Source organism: Eptatretus burgeri, chromosome 17, assembly GCF_056783735.1.
Source record: "Eptatretus burgeri isolate ZD-2024b chromosome 17, Ebu_testis_v1, whole genome shotgun sequence".
NCBI lineage: Eukaryota > Metazoa > Chordata > Myxini > Myxiniformes > Myxinidae > Eptatretus > Eptatretus burgeri.
In genome coordinates this window covers 26,275,370-26,301,365 of record NC_140977.1, presented here as the reverse complement: position 1 = coordinate 26,301,365, position 25,996 = coordinate 26,275,370, and the positions used below count along the sequence as shown (strand labels likewise).

General features: G+C 41.4%; 1 protein-coding gene across 2 annotated transcripts in view; it reads right to left on the bottom strand.

Moving 5' to 3' along the window:
• The window catches only part of LOC147009592 (uncharacterized), a 270,091-nt gene that overhangs the window by 87,211 nt on the left and 156,884 nt on the right, over positions 1-25,996 (bottom strand). For both annotated transcript variants that reach the window (XM_085862391.1, XM_085862392.1), the window contains exons 11-18: positions 24,384-24,425; positions 21,782-21,877; positions 16,597-16,650; positions 12,822-12,884; positions 11,908-11,949; positions 11,526-11,579; positions 11,359-11,428; positions 8,533-8,652 (exon numbers count right to left, since the gene is read on the bottom strand). In XM_085862391.1, coding sequence (XP_085718517.1) covers positions 8,533-8,652; positions 11,359-11,428; positions 11,526-11,579; positions 11,908-11,949; positions 12,822-12,884; positions 16,597-16,650; positions 21,782-21,877; positions 24,384-24,425 — 541 coding nt within the window. The remainder of the gene's footprint in view (positions 1-8,532; positions 8,653-11,358; positions 11,429-11,525; positions 11,580-11,907; positions 11,950-12,821; positions 12,885-16,596; positions 16,651-21,781; positions 21,878-24,383; positions 24,426-25,996) is intronic.

The window sequence follows — 25,996 nt, the reverse complement described above, 5'->3', positions numbered from 1 at the left end:
AGTCTTTTTTAGCTGTAATTAAGAAGTGCAATCTAGCATAAAAATCCATCAATATACCTCGAATTGTATATTCTTAGATATGGAGTTGCTTCAAGTGAAAGTTACACTTTTATTTATAGCTGAGGGTGTGTGCGACGTATTAACTCACACATGGCACAATGATGATGTCAATTGCTCAGTGGATTACTGCCACGTAAATGTGGACTCGGACAAAGATGGCGGCTCATTGTGTACGACTTCAAGCGGACGGTAACCAGTGGTATCATTTTGAGTATTGCGAGAGCTAAATGTCGCGCAACTCATCGCATTATTGCGGTACAGTTCGGTGATGCCGCTCAAACCCGTTGCGGTTTAAAATAGGCCATGATAGTAGGGATGATGATGAACATCCTAGTACGAGACCATGTACAAAGCTCACGCCCACAACCCCCAGTGGAGTGAATGCTCCTTTCTTGGAGAACATTTGCATACAAGTGCGGAAGTATTGTTGAAGAACTATCCGTAAGTATTGTGAGCATGGAAACATTACTCCACTAGCATTTATGTTTCTCTGAAGTTTGTAAAAGTATATAAGTTCAGCAAGAAACACCGTTGGACATTCAGCAGTTCTCACCATACCGGACATTCACCACCACATAAGTGCTATATTAGTTGTTTTAAAGTATTATAATGCAATTATATGGACACGTAGATGAACAAAATTATTACATAACAAAAGAAACAGATAACAAGAGGGTAAAATAAACTAATATATGTGCATCAATAATATAGTCACAAAGTTAGTGTCACACGGACCTTCGGTTTAAATAATGGAATTATGTAAATGTTAGTTATGAGCATGGTTCTAATTTGACCTGGACTTTTACCAACTCTATATTAAATTAGTTAGAACAATCGCTAACTTGTCATTTAATTGCAAGAACATCCGCTTTGAATCTGGGACATCGGCGATTTGAACCCTGGCCGAGTCATGCCAAGGATTTAAAAAATTGCATTTACTGCTTCCTTGCTTGGCATTCAGCATTTGAAGGATAGAGCATGGACAAACCCCACTGGTTTGCATCCATGATGGAGTTGGGACATTTATTTTTTAATTTCCATGCTCTCATTAAAAGATGCTGTTGCACTAGTCCCCAGAGTGCTCGAGGAAGTGATGTCACAATGCCCCCAATCTCAGTGGCTGTACTCTGTTTGTCAGAATGGAAACCTGAGGTCCTTGCTGTTGATCAAGGTTGCCGCGGTTTTGAGCACCTGGTTCATTTTGTACATTTTTCCAGCCATATTTAAATGATGCGCAGCAGTGAAATGTGGATGTCGTTTGCAGGCAACTATCGCCATACTATGCGGCCAATCACTTATAAAGATAAACGAGCTTGATATTTTCGAGGATTAGAAATGTATTAGTTGTTCACTGCTCCATCATCCTCTTTGTGATCTAATCCGCCGCCATCTTGATTCTCATATTCTCAGCACATGTATTGAAGCAGTAAACACGTAATTATGGGTATGGGTTAGCAACATCATAGAAGATTTTTTTTGTTTCTCAAAAATTAATAATCTTCACACGTTATAGTCGACTTCGTATAAACAAAAGTACCCAGGTCTCATTTTGAACCATCCTCATAATTGACACAATACTGTATATCTGCCGGTAAGATTGAACACCTTCTTAGCCAGGAGCACAAGCTGCAGAAATTCATTTTAATTTACTGCAAAACACCAACAGAGAAAGAGATTGCTGCGATTTAATCACTGGATTAATTTACATTTTCATGCACAGTCCGACCGTCGTGCACACAGCGGAATTCATACATACATTTTCACAGCAGTCACTGTCCTCTTTTTCCAGGATTGACCGTTTAATTCTCCCTTTTAGTGCGTGAGCCTTTAGCATACCAAACAGACAGACAAAGAGCTTTTCTGGATCAAGCATGAGTTCCATCGCAGGGCTGCTGGAAACCAGTGGCATGCCAATTAGCATCATGGATAGCGCAAAGCAGCGTAATGCCGGGTATCCCGCAACAGATCTGAAGGCCAGAGTGCAGAGATGCAGTGATAGAGTATCAGCCAGGAAGTAAGATGCTGTGCGATGAATCAAAGAAAAGGTTGCTCCACAAAAAGAACATAAAGGTTCTTGCAGAGTGGACATTGACTCAGGGTGATGAAGGCAATTCATTTTTCATGCCGATTGTGAGAGTGCAAAGCTGCAAACCTGGTGAGGTTGGAGTTTAACCACAAGCGGAAACAAACTTTTGTGTTTGATGTCAAACACATGGAGAAAAAAAAAACAGAAACAACGAGGCCATATTAACCTTCTTTGACCAGCGTCAACTCATTCCCTAGATACCTAGAATAACATTAAGGGAGTTATAAGACAAATGAAAACCTTTCGGAAAACTTTACGGAATCACAACTTTGCTTATTTTCTTCGGTATATACAATCAGACTAAAATAAGGCAATTGTATGTATGAAGTCTGATAATTATAGAACTGAAAACGCTGGGTCAAGTTCCACCACATCTTGTGTGTATGTGTACCCAGGGTCACGTTATGGGCACAAAATAATTCACCCCTTAAATACCCCCCACCCCCCCCCACCTCCACCCACCAACCACCAGTGTGATCAGGGAGATGACTTATGATTTTCTCCTGTACATGGATAATAGTGCAAGTAGTTTAACCACTGATCCCAAGTGGGTATTGACACCTTTTTCACTCTGGGGAAGGTATGGGTATTCCAATCATACTAAAATACAAAATTAATTTTGGTGTCTGTCTGTCTGTCTGTGTCTGACTGTTTTTTTGACCGCGATACATTCGGTCATTGCTTATTGAATCTCAACCAAACTTGATAGGAGGACTAAGTGTCCCATGGTGGAGGTTGTAGCGACTTAAATTGCCTCCCTCCACCAAGGGGGTTTCTGCCTTTGGAAAAAATCCGTGTCGAGGCGTATATTCATGTTAAGATAGCGAATGCTGTCGTTTTTCCAAGGCCACTTCTAATAAAAAAAGTATTAACAACATGAATGATAATCACATAGTATTAATGTTATTACAAAACAATATTAATCCTAATAATATCCACTCTCTCCAAGGGGTTTTTCCTCTGATGAATTCTGTGTTAACATGTCGAAATAGCTTATCGTGGCGTATCCTGGGGCAAACCTACCAGAAATAAAAATATTATTAACCACAAATACGTTTGATTACCCTTTGAAATGGTCACTACTGCTGTTTAACACTGAACTGAAATAAATCTGGAGGAATCCCGACATCCTTGAGGCATTCTATGCTTATCACGTCCACCATAGACTAACAGACGTGAGCCGAAATCTACTGCAATCTATAAACCCCAGAGAGGATAATAAGATGACCCTTCCTGTTGCTCCCATAGGGAGTGGGTTTACGAGCTACTAAAAGTGGACACATCCATCCGGCTGTCATGCAAAGTGGAAGCAGGACCACGAGCTTTAACATAGCTGTTCCTGCTGTCACAGAATAATAAAAACTTTGCCGTTGAACGATTTGTAATAATCGAATTCCATGGTTGGAAGCTAATAATTGATTTACTTGCACTAAAATTTGTGTTCATTTAATAATAAAAATATCTGTTTGAAAAGCTCTTCTTCCATGATTGAAGAAGTGGGAATGGGAGCTTCATGCAGCAGTTCATTTATTTTTTTTGTGACAGCCTGAACCGTTAATAAGGACAAGGAGTGAGCACACAAAATTATATATATATATATATATATATATATATATATATATATATATATATATATATATATATATATATACACACACATATATAGTTATACTTCTTGAAGCAATATAAAGGGACATAAAAGTACACTGAAGGAATGCACACAAAACTAGATGGGCACTCGGGAGAGCACATACCTCTGCCATGCAATGCCTGATCCACTAGAACATATCAGGCCCAAGATATTTTTGAAATATTATGCTAGAAATCATTTCCTCTTCTTCAAATTTCAAGTCAATCGGATGAAAATTGCCAATTTTTGAAATCCGGCCTATGCTGACCTTTTGGCCGATGTTGACCTCGAAAATAATTGGTGGTTGAATTAAATTACCAAACATGCAACTCCTCTTCAAATATAAAGTCAATCGGATGAAAATTGCCAATTTTAGAAATTCGGCCTATGGTGTCCTTTTGGCCAATGTTGACCTCGAAAATAATTGGTGGTTGAATTCAGTGACCTGACATGAAAATCCTCTTCAAATTTCAAGGAAATTAGATGAAGATTGAGGATTTTAGAAATACCACCTTAGTTGTTGACCTTGGGCCTATGTTGACCTTTTGGTCAATGTTGACCTCAAAAATAATTGGTTGTTGAATTCAGTGATCTGAAATATAAATCCTCTTCAAATTTCAAGGCAATTAGATGAAAATTGAGTATTTTAGAAGTACCACCTTCGTTGTTGACCTTGGGCCTATGTTGACACTTTGGTCGATGTTGACCTCAAATGTCATTGGCTGGTTGAATTAATTGACCTGAAATATAAATCCTCTTCAAATTTCAAGGCAATTAGATGAAAATTGAGTATTTTAGAAGTACCACCTTAGTTGTTGACCTTGGGCCTATGTTGACACTTTGGTCGACGTTGACCTCAAATGTCATTGGCTGGTTGAATTAATTTACCTGAAATATAAATTCTCTTCAAATTTCAAATCAATTGGATGAAAATTGAGGATTTTAGAAATATCGCCTAAGTTGTTGACCTTGGGCTTATGTTGACCTTTTGACCTTTTGACCTCCTAAACAATAGGTTTCTTCCTTATGACAAACTCTACCATGTGGTAAAGTTTTGTGAAGATTGGTTTAAAATTGTGACCTGCAGTCACGTGGTACAGGCGCCATCTTGGAAAAATAGTTGCACCTCTATAATCTCCGGAATTGCTCCATGGAAAAAATGGAAACATGGCTTTTTGTCAAGTACTCCCCTTGGGGAATAAGATAGGTTATTGATGATGTCATCGGTACCTTAATTATATATGTCATAATTCATATGAATGTCATAATTCGACAAGTACAATGCTTGATTCGATCAGTATGAATTTTATTTCTCTGCAATTCTTGGTCCAACTGACACTAAATTTTCACCATAGGAGCGCCTCCTGTGGAATATGTTAATTATAATTATGACGGCATAGGTCGCGTGGTACAGGCGCCATCTTGGAAAAAAACTTCACACCTCAAAATCTTTGAAACCGCTCCAGGGAAAAATTTGAGACCTGGCTCATTGTCAACGATTCCCCATCTGCTTGTTTGTCTGTCGCTTATCACCTACAGTCACAATTCAAAACCGATCGTCATGAAACTTTACTAAGTTGTAGAGGAACTCTCAACTGAGCAGATTTGGTGGTCAAAGGTCAAAGGTCATCTTGAGGTCAAATTTCTAAAATCATAAATTTTCATCTGGTTGAATTGAAAATTAAACAGCACTTGCACAGTACATTACTGATTTGGGAAACATACTATCTTTGGGATCAAAAGGTCAAAGGTCAACTCAAGGTCAAACTTATAAAATCTATTTTCAATGGAAAAAATCGTCAATTTACATCCTATTAACTTGAAAGTTGAAGAGGATTTGCATAGTCCATCACTGAATTGGGAAAGCAACTATTTTCAGGTCAAAAGGTCAAATGTCAACTCAAAGTCAAGCTTCTAAAATCATCAAATTTCATCTGAAAAATCGTCAATTTTCATCCGATTAATCTGAAAATGAAGCAGCAATTGCAGCGTGCATCACTGCTTTTGAAAACGAACTATTTTTTGAGCTCAAAAGGTCAAAAGTCAACTCAAGGTCAAACTTCAAAAATTATCAATTTTTATCTGAAAAATCGCCAATTTTCATCCGATTGACTTTGACATTAAACAGCAATTGCACAGTACATTACTGATTTTGGAAACAAACTATATTTGGGATCAAAAGCTCAAAGGTCAACAAGGCCAAATTTCGAAAATCATCCATTTTCAACTGAATAATCATCAATTTACATGCTATTAATGTGATAGTTGAACAGGATTGCACAGTCCATCACTGATTTGGGAAGGCAACTATTTTCAGGTCAAAAGGTCAAATGTCAACTCAAAGTCAAGCTTATAAAATCATCAAATTTCATCTGAAAAATCGTCAATTTTCATCCGATTAATCTGAAAATGAAGCAGCAATTGCAGCGTGCATCACTGATTTTGAAAACGAACTATTTTTGAGCTCAAAAGGTCGAAGGTCAACCCAAGGTCAAACTTCTAAAATCATCAGTTCAATCTGAAAAATAATTAATTTTGATTATAAAAATAATCCGATTGACCTTGGTTAAGGTCGTAAATTTTAATCATAATAAAATGGACAATTTGATGTATCCATGGCAACCTTTGGAGAGTGTGGGGGGGGGGGGGTTGCAAGTATCATGCTGTGCACTTTGCCTCTTTCTTGTTTGTTTGTGTGCACGATATCTCAAAAAGTTGTCTACGGATTCGGATGAAATTTTGTAGGCAGGTTGGGTGTGCGACAAGGATGAACTGCTTAGATTTTGGTGAAGTTCTGGATTCGGATCTGGCTACTAGAATCTTTTAAATGATTCTTCACCATTGAGAGATGGCGCCAAAAACGATGCACAGCTCGCTGTCTCAAAAAGTTGCGCACAGATTTGGATGAAACTCGGTGGGCAGGTTGGGGTGTGACGAGGAAGAATTGATTCAATTTTGGTGAAGATCCGTATCCAAATTTGGATATGAGAATTTTTTTTAATTTGTAAAGTGATTCTTCACCATTGAGAGATGGGGTCAAAAACAATGTATCGCATGACATTTCAAAAAATTATTGGGCCTGATATGTTTTACTGGATCAGTCTTTGCATGGTGGAGGTATGCACTCTACCGATTGCCCTTCTAGTTTCTTGTGGTTCACTTGATTTTACATCCGCATTGCAATGCAGAGATGGATATGCAATCGGTTTGTGAATTACAACTTGTTATCTTCTGATTGAACCCGGCAGGTACTGCTGGTGTTTAGATGATACAGATATGAGTTTAAATTAATTATTTTCTTCTTCTTCTTATTTTTTTCTTCAAGAGAAATCATTTCTATGATTTGTTTTCATTCGTTATTACTTGGTCACTGTTTATTCATGATCACCGAGTGATTGCATAATGTTTCTTTTTCCTTTCGTTATTCATTCTATCAGTCTCTTCAAGATACATTATCCAGTAGTTTACGAGTGAGAAAAGGTTGATTAGCAGTCTGTGCCATTGGAGGAACAAGCACAAAGTTAAGCAAAATAAAAGCACAAAGCTACGCCCGATGACTAGCGAAGCATCATCGTAATTCTTCAGAACGAAACGACCTTACCCGCACAATCTGCAAGAGGAATGACCCGAAACCAGAGAAATGATGTAATGGAGGTAAACACATGGAATGGGAAGAGAAAGAGAGAGAACATGGTAAGGTAATGAAAGCACAACATGATGAGGAGTCTCCTTTTCTGCTCATGGTAAATGGATATAACATCACATGACATTGCTTTACTGGTTAGCACTGATGGCAAAGGTGAGACAAAAAAGTGGACAAATAAAGAAGAAGTAATATCATGGCATGCAAAGTTTCACTCTTAATGCAGAACATCCCGACTGAGAAGATGGTGATGTTATGGACTCAATGTCATGTTTATCAAAGGCATGTGATTTTGTTAACAATGGAGGACCATGTGTTTAACAATGTAATACAGTAATACCTCGCTTCATGATGCTCCGTAGAATGCTGATTCGTTATAGAGCTCTTTCTCCTGGAGAAAATCTTCAGAATTTTTTTTTATTTTTAAAATCCATAACACGCAGCACTCGCTGAGTAAATGCACCCACCGCCATTGTGTGTACTGTATGCAGGATGAGCTTCCACCCACCCCGTCTCCTACCACTGCCATGCAGGAGTATTAGCAGAGTAGCGAGCGATGGCAGTTATTATTTTTTTTGAATGTTTGTATGTATTATATGTTTTAGTTAGTACAGTACTGTACTTACTAATGTTATTAGTATAATTTTTTTTGAAATAGATTTGTAAAATCATGTTTACATCTGTATTATTATTATAAGCACTATTACTAATAACCCAATTGAAGCCATTATATAACGCTCATGCATAAGAAATAACTATGTCGGGAACGCTTCTCCATTTAAGCAATTGTATAATGATCCCTTTTAGCACATTTTCGATTAGCGCTCTCTTTTCCAGGAACGCATCCTGAGCGCGAAGTGAGGTATTACTGCAATACGTCTGGAAAACAGACAAGGATGTAGGCATTGGTAATGATGGAAGAGAGTTGCTTTGGCCAAAGTAGATCAAGCAACATACCCTGTTGATGAAATATCACAAATGAAGTCTTCTAAAAACCCTCACCCAAGTTCCAGAGTAAAGCAGAATCCAAGAGAAGGGCTTAACTGCACCGCAGTAAGGTGCACAAGGTGCATCATCATTAAATGAGTTTGAGGAGACAAAATCAGCACTTACCATTATCAGTAGGAAGTCCGGTACGGTAGCCAGGAGGACCAGGTGGACCCCTTGGACCTTCGAATCCAGGATTTCCCTGTAAACCGGGTCGTCCCATCGGACCTGGATCTCCCGGGTAACCTGTTAAATTGGTTCAACAATTATACCTACTACTACTACTACTACATGAATGAAGTATTTCTATCAAGCAACACCTCTTTTACAAGTCAATTTGGCATGTTGGTGACCCCATTGGTGGTGAAAACTGAAAAATACAGTTAAATGCAAAGACAAAAATGATATTTTATTTGTTGAAAAAACAATTGTAGAACAAACCTATAAGTATCTAATTATTTTCCAGCAGAAATAATTCCAGCGAGTCTTAGGAAAATTTCCATGTCAAATCCAGCTAGCTCTCTGATGACCTAGACCTAGAGGAAGGCGATATCCAACAGCTCCCATATTGGAGTCGTCTCTGAATGCCCTTTAGTGTCGTAGATTGTAGAAAAATCGTACAAATTATGATACAAGCATCAAATTTGGCATTTCTGTTCTGCAGGGCTTTCGATCGAATCTGCCCGATTGGCCATTTTTAAATCCAAATTTTGAAAAATTTGAAAAAAAAAAAATTCAAAAAAATTTGAAGTCACAGCCGGCTGAAATTCTTGAAGCGCAAGTGAACATCCCAGACAGAGAACCAAGGGGAGATGCAGTCATCATTGATGGATCAGCACTTATCAATGCCCTACCGCCACGCACTTCAAAGATATTTGATGACTATGCTAAAGAAGACATCATCCCAAAGGTGGAATCCTATGGTGCCAGGTACGAGAGGGTGGACGTAGTGTTTGATGTGTACAAGAAGTCAAGTCTGAAGTCCGAGGCAAGGTCGAAAAGGGGGCAAGGAATCAGAAGAAGAGTGACAGGAACCAGTAAGACCCAAAGTAACTGGAGAAGCTTTCTTCGAGATGACAGCAACAAGACTGAGCTGTTTCACTTCCTTGCGGAAAAGATGTGTGAAGCACAGACGATAAGCACAGTCATTGTAACAAAAGGAGAAGATGCCATTAGCAACACAAGGAAGTAACTGGATGCTGTGTCTCCATGTTGTCATGAAGAAGCTAACACGCGAATATTTGTACACGCCAGGGATGCAACGACGGATGGTAGCAAGTCCATTATCATTAAGGCTAATGACACGGACGTACGAGTCATAGCAATATCTGTACTGCCATCCTTACAGGAACTAGGTCTTGAGAACATGTGGATTGCCTTTGGCCAAGGAGCCTTGGCACGATGGATTCCAGTCCATGAGGTAGTTTCTGCAATAGGGCCTGAGAAAGTTAGAGGGATCCCATACTTCCATGCGTTCACTGGATGTGACGTCGTGTCTGCCTTCTGCGGTAAAGGGAAGAAAACTGCATGGCAGACTTGGAACGTCTTTGATGATGTTTCTGAAACATTCACCAATCTCAGCCAACATCTAACATTGATTCGTGATCTTGACTTTAAAAAAAAAAAAATTTGTTTTCAAATTTTTCGAAATTTGGATTTTCAAATGGTCAATCAGGCAGATTTGATTAGAATCCCCTGGAGAACAAATGTGCCAAATTTGATGCTTGTATCATCATTTGCACGATTCCTCTCAAAAATTGCTGTTATCTGCCCCACTATTTGGGCTAACTTGGACTGGGTACTAAAATGCAACCTATGAAAAATCAACAGCACACAAATTCCCCGAACCAAAAATAAAAACAAAACCCCAACAAAAAACTCCGCTCAGTGTCCATTCGAGTTAAAGATAGAATATCCCTTCGAGTTGATTTGGTCTGATCTCCACTCCCATCGGAGACTGTCAATTATTCCAGCTCCTCCTCATTGTTAAAATGAATAACAGGTTGCCAACCCTTATTTTCAACGGATACAATACATTTGGAATTACGGTGGCAATTAAAATTCAGTGAGATCTAAAAATCATAATGCAGGTCGGATTTCCTCCATATGCCTGGTGTTGGTTTAATGGTTAGGGTGGTGGGCTTGGGATCCTAGGATTCTGAGTTCAAATCCCACTCGGCTGTTGAATTAATAACAGGTGGGATTGACTCTGCCTGTCATCCTTCTGAGGTGGGAAAAATGAGTGCCAGCTTGCTGGTATCCTGTGTCGGAGTGGCGACCCGTCCAGGATTGTGCTCAATAGCCCAGGAGAGTGCTTAGGGAGCACCAATGTTCTGCACAGAGTATGGTCCCGATGGATGGATGGATTTCCTCTGAAATATGGTGTGCTCCACGATGCAACCCCCCTTGTTGACACCCACCTTCTTCTTCTTCTTTCTTTAGTGGTCACAATTATTCACACATTCAAGTAGGGTTGGCCCAAGTGTTTCACAAACCATCTGGCCAAGCTTGATGTTGGACTAAGTATGTGAGTCAGGAATTTGGAATCTGTTCATGGTGCTGGCAATTTTGTCAACTCTTCGTGAAGGACATCAAGGGATCTTTAACGTCCACCAAGTAATACTGGCAGTCTGGACACCTACTTTAAAGTCCATCTGAGGACAGACATTTTTACACATTGATGAATCACCCTGCCAGTGAAACACTGGGATGACAGTTTATACCTAGGCTGAGATTCAAATCCAAGCCAGACGGTTTAGAGGTGAGTGTGCATACCTCTAGGCCATCCTGCCAGCCCACTAATACCACTCCAACGTACATTTTAACCAGATCCAATTCAACCAGACATTTAGCCCATGCTTTACGGATTAAAAAAAACACACTGCAAATAAAATAACATGTCAGAAAGTCTCAACAATTAACAATTTGCATAAAGAAGGTAATGACAGGTACCTTTTATCTGTGGAATGCCAGGGGGCAGGTACGTGATGGGACCTGCTGGTCCCCTGTCTCCTCTTTCTCCCTGAAAAGCAAGGAAACAAGGGCAGAATATTCACTGATGTATTATCATCCTGAGATTGGTGTTTCCGATCGACATGTAATCAAACTGTGGAAATTACTTTCATTCCAGGACCCCCGTCTGGCCCCATACGACCATCATATCCTGTTGCACCCTAGAAGAAGATAAGGAGTTTGGGGGAGGAGGGGGGAGAGATTTGGCAGATGAGATAGCCAGCTTACAGCAGTTCTGATATGCTTTACATCTTTCATGATGGTTCAATTGGATATAGTAATCGAACACAACAAATAGATTGGACTTCCATTGATTTTTTTTCACCTGAATTGTTTTAAAGTTTTGAATTATTTTGAGTAAATGAATATATTAGACATGTATCATTTAAATGAGAGTTTTATGTTGTTTTAATTTCCATAAATCTATTTACTGCTGTTATTAATTATAGAAAATAAACGAGGTAAATAAGGAAAAGTGGGAAAACTCACTTTTCGCCCAGGTACAGCGATGCCGTAGGCTCCAGGGGGGCCCTAATGGAATGATTGGGGGGGGGGGATATTTGATGAAATTTCAAAGAATATAAATACATTTCTATGTTACAAATTCAAGTGAAAACAGAAAATGAAATGTTTAATTTAAAAAATATTTTTGTCTTGAGTTTCAGTGAATGCTTTAATTCCTCATTTCTTATGCAAATGTTCATGTAAAATCTCCCACGATGAAGCTGAGACGATGGACCAATCACTTCCCCATTACAGATAGGTCGGTGGTCTTTCTGTATTCTACCGTCTCCTGTCTGGTCTTGCACCCTCTGCTCTTTCCGTGCTTTGTCCCCCACCACAAATCACATAGGTTTCTACAGGGTACACACGGTCCACCATCAACCCCCATCTGGTGAAACTACCTGAATCCAGGACCGCTGCTCACCTCCACTCATTCATTCCTTTTTTTCCCCACCTATAGAACCAGCTTCCACATCCTCTTCAATCTTATTCTTCCCTCCAAGTCCTCAAGACAGTTGTTCATCACTATGTCAGATCATTCCCCATTCAAACGATGTTCTTTTCTACCCCCGTTAAACCACTCCCCCCCCCACCCTCCCCCAAATTTCCAATTTTTCCTTCATGAGAGTCTGCTTGCGTATCCACCTTGTCCACCCTCTGCATCCATCCTCCCCTACTCCTCTTTCTTCTCCACATTCCTTACTTGTCAGAGTCTCCCTTCTGCTTTATCCTTCAACACTGCTGTTGGTGTTTCCCTCCCCTCTTTCTGCTGTTCCTTTGTTCTGTTACATCCTGATCTGTTCTGTGTTCAAGCTCCTCCAGAAGCCTTGACTTTGTATAGAATAAAGTGCTTTGGATGGTTATACATACTCTGGCCTTTGACCTCCTTTGTCACATACCCTTGGACCAGGAAGTCCGATGATTCCTTTCTCTCCCTTCATGCCAACCGCATCTGCAAATGCCTGTCGGGAACAGCCAGTGTTCAGACCTTATGAAGTGTGTCCAAGGTAACTTCTACAGTCTACTTTCAAAGGAAAAGTAACCAGCAATCTCTGCAAAACATATTTAAACCCGAGTGCCCATTCATTTAAATCCAGATAAGGATAATAGAGAGAGAGGGGTCTTTTAAACCTCAGTGTTAATGATCATCATCATTCACCATCCTATTGTAGGACAAGGACAATTCGTGCAATCATTAAGTTACAACAAGTAATTCCAAAGAGCAGAAAGGGACGAAGCAGAAGAAGTCACCGATTATAATTGATTTGGGTTATAAGGGTGATTTCTATAAAAACTGCGTTGCTCGAGATTGTGATTTTGCTTGTCGATCATTTTCGCAAACAAAAGTCTTTCCAATTGTTAAGACGGTGACAAGATTGTTCACGTGTGGAAAGGCCAAATTCATTTTTTTTTCTCAAAATTATTTTGAGATGGTCTTTTGTAGCATAGATATTGACCGCCACGATTACGACAGGCAGCACCAGTTTCAGGATATAAAATTGACCTTGGCAGTCGGTCGTCGTCCGTACGACGCACGTGACCAACGCAATGCAGCTTTGCTCTGGCAATGCACTCAACTCAACTCAACTTTTGTTAAAAAATGCACTCAACTTCACCATAAGATACAAAGTCAGAGCAAATGGTTTTCAGAATTTGATGCAAGTGACGCTGCAGGGCGTTGAGCAGTCGAATTTGGTTGGCGTACGGGGGGAAAAGTTTCAAGTCCATAGGTAAGTGTACATAAAACGATGGCATACACAGCAAATTTTGTTTGCAAAGTGTTAATGATAACTGCCATGTCATAGATATCATCTTAGTTTCCATCTTAACTAGTTCTAAGGACATCAAGAGTCAAAGGCTGTGAATGAAAAGCCACAGATGGAAAAAAAAAAGGGCGTGATTTTACTCCTTTCCGTTCAACAATGGAAGGTATTGTTGTGGGAAGCCTCATGGGATCAATTGGATAGGGTAGAGTAGTTATTTCTTCTTGCATGTAGTTTAAGTGTGTGGCATTCCCTCCATGTTCAGGAGGTGCTGAGAGTTCGTATACAAAAGCTCCTTGTCGCTCCTTGCACTACGTTGTGTCTCCAACTCCGCCTTTCCCACTATATTGCTTGTTGTATATAAACCACTCCTGTTGTAAATCAGTCCCTGTCACCTATTGTTGCTCTTACCACGGTCCGACCTGGGGTGCACCAATCAGCTCATCCAAGCGATGCGGCCAGAAACCACGAACTCGGGGCGGGGGAGGGGGCTGTCCAATCAGCACGCATCACCATCAGGGAGCATGGGTCTCAGGAAGGACAAAGTCACGGCGACGACGTTTTGGTGTGTGATTTCTAGGAGCTGAGCTGGAGCATAAACCCATTCTCCATGCCTGGTTTCTAGGCATGTCCATATCTCTGCCTGCCCATACCCAAAATGGACCTCTTCGCCCTGCTTGGTCGAGTTAATTTGCATTGGAAAAATGGCAACTACGACAGGCGTTACAGTTTGTGCACAATTGTGTTAACACCTACACGAAGCACTCGGTATTCCGGCAGTGTTAGCCAACAGTCGATGACTTTGGAGGTCACGACCCATGTTGAATTCATCCTTCAAGGGTGGGAACGCAAAGACGGCACTGCCAGGGTGGCCGATCAGTCATTAAGACCCATGAACATGTTATCGACGACTCGCAGGGGTACCCGGCGTTGCCTGGTGCTGCTCTAATCCTGTTGGCATTTTGAGGAAATAAAATTTGGTTTTTGTGCCTTCACTGACGAAGTCACCGGAGGCATCATGTTTTAGGGATGTCCGTCCGTCTGTACGTACACACGTCCGTTTAATGCTTATTTTCTCTGTTTCCTCTGCAACCGCTTATCCGAATGACATAAAATTTTCACCATAGGTGTGACTTCTCATGTAGAATGTTGTAATTATAATTATGCTGCGATATGTCACATGGTATGGCAGCCATGTTGGAAAAAAGGAAAACTTTGGACCCCTGTATCAACTAAACTGGCACATGGAAAAAAATTGAAACTTGGCACATGTCAAGTACTCCCCATTGGGAAACAAGTGTGATTTTTGTGATGATGTCATAGGTGGATTCGTTATGACGTCATAATTGCATAAGTAGAACTCTTTATCTGATCATATGAAAATGTTGAGGGTCATCCAGGGCTAAATTGTAAGGGGGGGAGGGGGAATGATGACATCATCGGTCACGTGGTTCAGCAGCCTTTTTTTTTTAAACATAAAAATCTTCAAAAATCTTCTCCAAAACAGATGAACGGATCGAGGCAAAACTTTACAGGTATGATCGTCTATCCATGAGTACCAAAAAGTTCTCCACATATCACGTCACAGGTTTGGCAGATATGTTTTTTTTTGTCTTTTTTTAAGACTAAAACATTAAAAAAATCTTCTTTTCCAGAATGGCTTGACAGATCGAGGGGAAAGTTCATTCACATATTCCCCAAGTCTTTGGGATACCAGGGTGTTCACGAATAATGAATTGGTCAAATGGTCTGGCAGCGATATTGGATTAAACGAAAATCTTTAAAAAAATATTCTCTTGAACTGCTTCATCAATTGACGTGAAACTTCACAATTATGATCCAGTCATCATGGGGAATAAATGTTTTAAATTTCAACCTGATTGGACGCATTGTCCGGGAGCCAGAATTATTTAATATTTTGAATCTGGGTTCAGGGATATAAATCAAACTTGGTACAAGTATATTTAATGATGTAATAATGTGGGTGGAGGCATATCTGGTGACATCACCACTTCAAAGAGTGCCCTTGTAGATTTCCCCTTTTTTACGGTGGCCTAAAAGACGTCCCTAAACCCTCCAATGAATGGGGTTGGGGGTCATGTAATATTACTTTCACATTAAAAAAGAATCCAAATAAATCCAACTTTTTTTTAAAAAAAATTTCAAAAAATGTTTTTGCTTCAAACAATCCCTGGCACTCACTGATGAACCTCTGAAAGTTTGACCAAGATCTGTTTGGCTGGCGACACAGACAGTATAACATCTCGCTTATAGTAGGGATGAGTGTCATTCCGTTAATGTTACCCAGGTCGAAAAACCAGTTAAAACCAGTACACATTTTCAACTGGTCTCTATTGGTTCTAATTGGTCTTTAACTGGTCTCTATTGGTTTCAACTGGTACCAGTTAAATTCAGTCAGAATTCCAATTTCCCAGTTGAAAAAACCAGTAGCTCATATTTGTACCAGTTAAAGTCTTACTGGTTCCAGTTGATACCAGTTGCAATGTACTGGTCCCAGTTGATACCAGTTGCAATGTACTGGTCTCCCAGTTGATACCAGTTACAATGTACTGGTCCCAGTTGATACCAGTTAGTTAAATACATGTATTTCAACTGGTAATATATCACTCTATTCCAATTTCCATATTAAAACCAGTAAGAAACCAACTGGCTTTACTGGTACCAGTTGGCTACTGGTTTTCAACTGGTACCAGTTGACCAGTAAGCTACTGGTCTTTACTGGTTTTTTGACCTGGGTAATGACCTGTCCTCACCATCGACCGTAACTGCCTACTCATCTGTGAATCAGTGGGTTAGCATATCAATCACGATGATGCAAGATTTCAATACGTCAAACAGAAATCGAACTCTTTAACAAAAAATAAAAAAATATATATAAAAAAAAACTTACCGACTCCCCCCGGTAACCTTTCGCTCCAAAGTTACCTACTTCACCTTGGTTGCCCTACAAATGGACGCAGACATCGATCACTGTGGTTTTCATCACAGTCATTATTTACAGTATATCATTTTTGGAGTTCATACAGTACACTTTCATTTCGATAAAAGGATTCATAATACAGACCAAGTTTCGTAATGAAAATACTCATGCACCAGGATTTATTGATTTTATTTTTTTTTAAATATCAATAGAACGTTCTTAAAATTCTCTATGACTCACAAAGGAGTTTGTAAGCACAACCAATATGCACAAAATTGAAGAGTGAGAGGCAGATGGTAAAAGGGAAACACACTGACAGTGGGGCGTTGGGGCCACATTTGGACTCAACAAGCAAGAGAATGAACTCACAGGAAGAGAGCAGTGAGAAAAGAGATAGAGAGAGAGAGAGAGAGAGAGAGAGAGAGAGAGAGAGAGAGAGAGAGAGAGAGAGAGAGAGAGAGAGAGAGAGAGAGAGAGAGAGAGAGAGAGAGAGAGAGAGAGAGAGAGAGAGAGAGAGAGAGAGAGAGAGAGAGAGAGAGAGAGAGAGAGAGAGAGAGAGAGAGAGAGAGAGAGAGAGAGAGAGAGAGAGAGAGAGAGAGAGAGAGAGAGAGAGAGAGAGAGAGAGAGAGAGAGAGAGAGAGAGAGAGAGAGAGAGAGAGAGAGAGAAAACAGTGGGAAGTAAAAGGGCTGGGGTAGGTAGCGCTCATGGGAGTAGAAAAGATAGTGAGTAGAAATGGAGGATGACATGAAATGGTGGTGTACTGCTTCCTTGAAGGGCGAGCGAGAGGAGCACAAAGGAATAGTCTCTTGCAGGTACTTATACAAATGAGAGAAGCAATGAACAAAAGAGTTGATGTCTGCAGTCAGCTTTGATTTTCGGACATGGACCATGATGTGGTTACTGAAACAACATATGCATCCTGGATGAGCTGGGGATGGTTGGAGAGCTGAGAGAGCAGAGGGAGCTAGACTGGATGAGAAGCAGTAAAAAAAACAGAGACCACTGACCTGTCCATGATAGGAGAGCACGAGGCCTTGTCCAACATGTTCATCACGGAAGATGTCAAAAATGTTCAGTGCTTTGGATTCAACAAATTCCAGAAGAGAAAGATACGATGCCAGAAGCCAGCCAGTGTTTATCTCAGCATCAACAGTGTAGGGGGGCTCATGATTGGATGCAATTTCTCACTCGAATGGGCAGGCCACTGGATGTTCTTCACTGGATGGCCTGGGCAGACCACAGGCAGAATGAGGGAAGATTTCTACAAGCATGTTCCCAGTGTCCCAGGGTGCTTCTCCGTTGAGCATGGGTGAAAGCTTTATAAAAAGCAGTTCTAAGAGGCTTCTCCCCGAGGCCGAGAGGACTCTCGACTCACAGGGCAAGAACCGGAACCCAATTATTGCCTGGCTTGGGTCAGACCAAAGCTTTGCAAAAAGTGGTCGGAATTATCCTAAGTGGCATGCGAAGCTCTCTTTTACAAAAGAGATAATATATATTCTGCCTAACAGAAACTTTCCTCCCTAAAGACGTCTCTGACTTCCTAGTATCTCTCCCTGGTTACTCCCTCCCCCGGTATGACAAACCTGAGCCTCGCCCTGGTGGAGGAGTTGCTCTCTTCATCAAAGACTCTATTCCTCACTCTCCATGCACTGTCCTCACTCCCCCACATCCCCAGGAACACCTCTGTCTATGGCTTCCCTCCACTCCCACTTCATGTTTATATGTATACTGTACCGTCCACCAAACAGTGATGACTCCATTTACACCTCACTTTCCAAAAACATGGACCAACTTCTATCCTCTCATCTCAACTCTCTCTTCCTCATATGTGGTGACTTCAATTGTCATCATGCCAGTTGGTTGGGTGTGGGTACCTCTCTCACCTGTCATGGCACTTCAGCAAAATACTTCTATGACACATTAGGACTGATACAATCGGTCAACTTCCCGACCCGGATCTCAACCAATGGTACTCCATCTCTTCGAGATCTGATTTTGACAAATTTCCCTGAAAATATCTTCTGCTCTTCCTCCGCTCCAATGAGTTCTAGAATTTCACTCAAGCTGACTGGGAGGGTCTTCAAGAAGCCATCGAACTTCTAGACTGGTCTTCTATCGCTACTTTCTCCAACATCAACTTGTCCTGGGAATTCTTTCAAAGAAACTTGCTCTCCCTCATGCACAGATTTATCCCCTCTCGTCTTCAGTTGTCCTACCCTTCCTCCCGCCCTTGGTTCACTGAAGCTTGTGGTGAGGCAGTTGTCCTGAAACAACTTGCCTTTGCCTCATGGAAAGCAAACCCAACTGATGGTAATCTCAGTTCCATTGATAGAAGTGTGTATCTACCCTCAGGAGAGCCAGAAAACAATATCTTTCCAATCTCAAGTCTGAACTCTCAAACCTCTCTCCCTCCTTCAAATCCTGGTGGCATCTAATCAAATCTGTTTCTGGTGTATGTCCCCCCTTCATCCCCTCCCTTACATAAAATGGCCGCAATGCTGATACTGCACGTGAAAAGGCTGAATGACTAAACTCGGTGTTTGCATTTAAATCTTGTGTCCGAAACCCATTGCTTTCTGTACCCACCTTACCCAGTCGCACGCAACTGTCCCTGGACTCTGTGTCCTTTTCTTCTGAGAAGGTGGAGAGCTTGCTTTCAAACCTCAATTCAGATTCTGCAACCGGTCCAGACGGCATCAGCCCACGTGTCCTAAAAACCTGCTCTTCTGCTCTTGCTCACCCTCTCTTTGTTCCATTCACCCTCTCATTTGCTCAAGGTCATCTGCCATCTGCTTGTAAATCAGCAAACATCACTGCCCTGCATAAAAAGGTGCAAAAACAGATCCCTGCAACTGCAGACCAATCAGCCTTCTCCCAATCATCAGCAAGGTCATGGAACCCATCATCGCTTCAGATGTTAAATCCTTCTCTTCTCCAAGGGCTTGATTTCCGATCATCAACTTGGATTCAGACCAGGTCACTTGACACTGAATATGCTGCTTCTGCTCTCCCAACAATTGATGGAAGAACTCAATGCCAGACATAAAATCCGAGCTGTATCCCTCGACATAACGTGTGTTTTTGACACGGTCTGGCACCCTGCCCTACTCACCAAACTCTCTTCCGATGATATCCAAGACCATCTATACTCATGGCTCAAACACTTCCTCTCCTGTCACAGCCAACGTGTGGCCCTAAATGGAGTTCTCTCATCCCCTCTTCCTGTCCAGGCTGGAGTTCCTCAAGGTAGCGTTCTGGGCCCTGTTCTTTTATTAGGTTTTCATCAATGATCTCTTCGACTCTCTGGAAAATCCTCTTTATCTCTTTGCTGATGACTCCATTCTCTGGCGTACCATCTGTCATCCCTTAGACCAACGAGCAGCAGCTTCTTTGCTCTCTGCAGATCTGGGTAAATCACAAACTAGTCCAACACATGTAACATGTCTTTCAATCCGGACAAATCTCACACTCTCACTATGTCTCTCCGAAAGGACCATTTAGAACCCCCCCCACTCCCCCATCTACTTTCTCAACAATCCTCTGGAAGAAGTCCTTTCATTCAAGTTTCAGAGTCTCACTATCTGCCATGACCTTTCTTGGGAAAGCCACATTTCCAACCTGGCTTCCAAAGCCAGTTGCCGACTGGGAATCCTTCGTCGTGCAAAGTCCTTCCTCAGCCCACCTGAGCTCCTGACCACAAACAAAGCTTTCAGCTGCAGCCTGATGGAGTACTGCTCTCCCCTCTGGGCTGGTGCTCCTACCTCCCACCTCTCTTGGCCTCACGCTGTGGAAACCAAGGCATTTTGGATCATTGGCATCTCCCGCGATGAGGCTGAGTCTTTGGGCCTCTCACTGTCTCACCACAGGCAGGTCAGTGGTCTTTCTCTCTTCTACCTTCTCCTCTCCAGCCTCGCTCTCCCTGCTCTGTCTGCAATTTGTCCCCACCATATTTCCACAGGGCAATGAAGGTCCGCCAACAACCCCCTTCCGGTAAAACTACCAAAATCACGAATCACTGCTCACCTTCACTCTTTCATTCCTTTTTTTCCCACCTTTGGAATAAACTCCCACACTCTATTCATTCCCATTCTTCCCTCCAGGTATTCAAAACAGCTGTTCACCACCACCTCTCATCTTCCCCCATCCAAATCCTCGATCTTTTCTACCCCCATTAATCCACCCAAGCCCACCTCCTTCAAATTCCCTGCTTTCTCATACGAGCCTCGATAAGCTATACAAAATATATATATATATATATATATTTATATATATATATATATATATATATATATATATATATATTTATGACAAACAAACAAACCAAAAAAATGGCAATAAAACAAAACTCTGAAAATATACAACATTGTGCAGAATTATCTGAAGTTATAAAAGCACTTAAATTTAGTGATGTTAATCACTGATGAGTCTGATGTCACCGCACGACCCATGTTTTCGTGAATGTCTATCAAGAGTGAAGTGAGGTTGCACGTCGTCGTGGCAACATATTCGTTTATTCCACCATTAGAATTAACATTACTATTTTGACTCATTCCTTAATATGAGTGGTTTGCATTGTTGTTCACTGGTTTCCGACACCCCAATAGAGAAAAAGAAGATGAAGAAGAATCAGACTCGATTGGAGCAACCTCTCCATGTCTGGTAGGTCGGTGGACCAATCCTGGGCCGAGTCACACCGAAGACTTTGCAAATGGTATGTGCCGCTTCCTTGCTTAATGCTCAGCATTTAAAAGGATAAGAGCACAGACAATCCCCATCGGTTCGTTGGGTTGGCATCCTTGGGGAGGAGGAAATCCCTTCTTCAGAAATGGCCTGCTGATTGCGGTAAGAGAAGCGGCATCATTGCTGTGAGCGTCGCTAGTACCCAGAGTGCTCCAGGAAGTGACGACAGGAAGTCCCAAGCTCAGTGGCTGTGTTTTCTCATCTTTCAGTCCTGTGTTGCGTCTCTTGCAATCATCTGTATGTCCGTGTGTGTGTGTGTGTGTGTGTGTGTGTGCGTGTGTGCGCGTGTGTGCGTGCATGTGTGGCAGGTCCACTATTAGACTTAGATCCTGCAAAACCAAAACAAACAAAAACAACACTCGGATATTGACAGGAACAAACTCTGTTTCCAAACTACATTATTTGCAACATTACCTTCTCCCCCTTTCTGCCCCTCATCTCGGTGATGCCTGGACCAGACACCGGCACATACGTACTATTCCCCGGAGGTCCTTGATGGCCAGGATCTCCCTGAAAGTCGAAATACAAGATGACGTCATTAAAATGATCAATTCGTCCAATCATTTGGGACTTGCCACACTCGCTTTTCATGCATTCCAGTCATCCGTAAAAAGAGCACAATTTCATTTTTGAAACAATTAAACAAAACATAAATCAAAGGTGTTAAACTTTCATTTGATTATGAACAGAGTAAGTTGGGGGGCAAGATGGTGGCCCCCTCTCCGCTCTGCCTCTCCCCTGTATAAGCCACTTAGTCCTGTTTATTTGTTCAGCATCTTGGACGTCTGCACCAGAGGGCTCTGGCTAAAGGTACAATGAGCAATTTTTTTAATGAAAAAATGTTTAGTACAGTATATTGAAAGAAACAAACGAGGAGGATTCTTACCCATGCAGAAGGGGGAATCTTACCCACCTGACATCACATGTTGGGGTAGTGGGCTTGGGATACTAAGATCCTGAGTTCAAATCCCACTTGGGTGTTGAATTAATACCAAGTGGGGTTGACTCTGCCTGTCATTATTCTGAGGTTAGCAAAATGAGTACCAGCTTGCTGGTGTCCTGTGTCGGAGTGGTGACCCGTCCGGCATTGTGCCCAATAGCCCAGGAGACTGATTAGGCAGAACCAATGCTCTGCAGAGTGTATGGTCCCAAAGGATGGACGGATGGATACACACGATATGGTACAGAAAGGGTGCATTATGGTGCCAAAGTAATGTTGGCCACGTTAATGTTGGCAACCCTGTGATTCCGAGAGTAGGCCGGTGGGCCATATCAACTTTTCGATTGAGAGAAACTTTGTTGTTTAATTTCGATTGATCAAGCATTCTTTGGATTGTATTATTTCGTAGAAAGCAGTGTAATATTTCAAGTGAAACAGACTATTTACCTCTGACAACAATGGTGGATGGAAGTTATGTTTTCACCTTTGTCTGTTTGTTTGTCTATCTTCTTCTTTCTTGAGCACTCATAATTGTTCCCACGTTCTTGTGGGGTTGGCCAGAGGAAGTTTCTGACTCAAATGCTTCACAAACCGGCTGGCCAGATAGGCCTGGTGTTAGACTAAGTACAGGAATTTGGAATTTGTTCATGGTGTCGGTGATCGCTCGTCTACACTTCGTGAAGGACACTATGAGATCTTGAACATCCACCAACTAATGGATAACTGGACATCCAGTTTAACGTCCATCCGAGGGATGGAACACACATTGATGAATCACCCAACCTGTGAAACACCGGACTGACAGTTTATATCTGGGTCGGGATTCAAACACAGGCTTGATAGCTTAGAGGCAAGTGTGTACCTCTAGGCCATCCTGTCAGTCTGTCTGTTTGTCTGTGAGCAGGATATCTCAAAAAGCTATAGACAGATTCAGATGAAACTTGGTGGACAGATTGGGTGTGCAACAAGGTCGAATTAATTCAATGTAGGTGTATTCACCATTGAGAGATGGGGCCAAACACTATATATATATATATATATATATATATATATATATATATATATATATATATATATATATATATATATATATATATATATATATATATATATATATATATATATATATATATATATATATATATATATATACATACTTTATATAATCCTCCAGAGGAACGTTAAGCCGGCTGTCCTAAGGACAACAAAGATGACAACACGTCTCAACAGTAACCCGGTGGACATTGGCCACATTTGTTGGTAGAGTCGAAGATCGAGTTGAACACCTATCCTGATATCCACAACTGTTGTGGCAGCCTTATGAGACTCCATGAAAGGTGCATTAGTTGAAACTGCAACTGCTCCTTCCACCTAAATCAAAGCAATGTTTTCCGAACCCGATTATATATCGTTTGTGCTTTTGTCCAATTTTCCATGTTAAATCATACCTTGTTGGTGTGTATTGTCAAATTTGTGCCCCCTGTTAAAGTCGAGCACACTCGTCTAGGGCTCAGCCAGTCACCTGTGCCACCGGAGGTGAAGGAGGTTATGTTATCACCCCTTTCTGTCTGTTTGTTTGGTTGTCTGCTTGTGAACAGGATATCTCAAAAAGTTGTGCACGGATTCGGACAAAATTTGATGGAGAACTTGGTTGTGTGTGTGTGACAAGGACGAAATGATTAGATTTTGGTGAAGATCCGAATCCGGATCCGGATGTGATAATTTTTTAAGTGATTCTTCACCATTGAGTGACAGGACGAAAACGATATAAAGCACGATATCTCAAAAGGTTATGGACGGATTCGGACGAAACTTGGTGGATGAGTTGGTTAGGTGACAAGTAGCCGTTCAAATTTTAGTTCAGGTCTGAATCCAGATCCAGCCTTTCAGTGGGATACAAAACGTAAACTAATCAGGAGGCATGCGCTCTACCGAGTGGCCGCTCTGGTTGCTTCTGTGTCTGTTTTTACCGAACTTGCTTTGTATGCAAAAAAAAGAAGAAGAGATGTCTGAGTGTAGGTTGATAGACACACAAAGCAACAGGTGAGTCGAGTAACCACCGGAAGGAAGTCATACCTTTTCACCCTTCTGCCCTTGCAAGCTGACATCTTCAAAACCCTGGATAATACAGACGCATTTAGAATTGAACATTTATACATTATGAGTTAATTAATTGATTTGTGCTGTCATACTTTTGTACATTTACTGTGTTTATGGAATTGCTTCAAACAGTCGTGAAAATCCACAAGTTTACAAAGTCCTATACCAATGATTGAGAAAGTGCAAACATTCATGAAACTGCAGTCCAGGGAGGGAAGGGAAGGGGTGATTGAGAAAAAGGGAAACGAGGGAAAGGGAAGGTATTTAGGGAGAAAGGGAAAGGGGGTCCAAAAGTCCCTCACTTTGCATAGATAATAAGTAGACAGTCATATATTTTCATTTATTTATTTATTTAAAGTTAGCACTAAATTAGGGGTTATTCAAAATCCTGAAACAGCATTCTAGGGAAATATAGGCCTTCCATTAAGTTTCCTGTGCAATTTTTTTTTTTTACTAAACCTTGTTTCACTCTAGTCAATGTCTGGGAAAAAAAAATGTTGTCTTGAATTTGCACTCCGAGGTGAAAGATCACATTTTTCCCAGATGTCGGATGAGTGATTGGTATTTAACAACATGTGGTCAAGAAACAGCAGGATTAGTATATCATTTTTACCTTCATAACCACGCCAAACTGTGACAGTTGTGTGACCACCTATTGTGCATATGCTCGTCAACTGTGACCATAAGAATTCCATACGTGCTTCGGACAGGTGTGAACTTAGGAAAGGCCCTGAGGTGAGAGTCTTCCATCAAAAGCAGGCACAACACAGGCCGACGTGACGCTTTTTGTGGCTAGTGTGAGCCTGCACATTGCTATGGAATGGACACAGAAAATAACTCGGATGAACAGCACGTACGAGTGGAGCTCAAAACGTTATTGGCATGAGCGACTCAATATTCCAAGACACTCCAATTTTTCAATACACGAGTAGCATCCCTTTACTTCAGTGGTGCTTGCTCAATTTGTCCTTCAAACTGTCTATGCCAGTAAAGTTTTCAAATTGCTCCTTCCATCATGCCAGAGTTGCTTTAGTGAATTCTTGTCATCCAAGAATCAGTGGCCACAAAGGTGGGACCTCAAGTGTCAAAAGACATCATTCTCAATGGGAACCAGACCTGAGCTGTATGCGGGTGGCATTGGGGGGGGGGGAGGGTGATCCAGTTACTCAAAGCCACAATCACGAAGGGCAGTCTGTGCAACATGCGCCTTGTGTACAGGCACGCTGTGGTGAAGGACATCCCTCAGCGTTTGTCCTTCACAGCACACTGCAATTTTTACATGAGCCTGGCATAACATTCCCTGTGATTGTAGTTTTTTTGAGGAAGATAGGCCAATCGCAGGACTCCTTTGGCATCTCAGAAAATCGAGGCCATGGTCTCGCTGGCTGATAGTTGGGTGTAAAATTTATTGGGGGTGGCGGTGATCCCTTCTGCTTTGATCGCACGGATTATAATCCGGTGTCAGAATCTCAGGGATGAAACCACGTTTTGTCACCGGTTACCAGATGGGTAATAAAGTTTACTGTTTATGTGTTGAATAATTTGATAAGTTCCTGACATCATGTCGATCGTGAGTGGTGAGGTTTCGT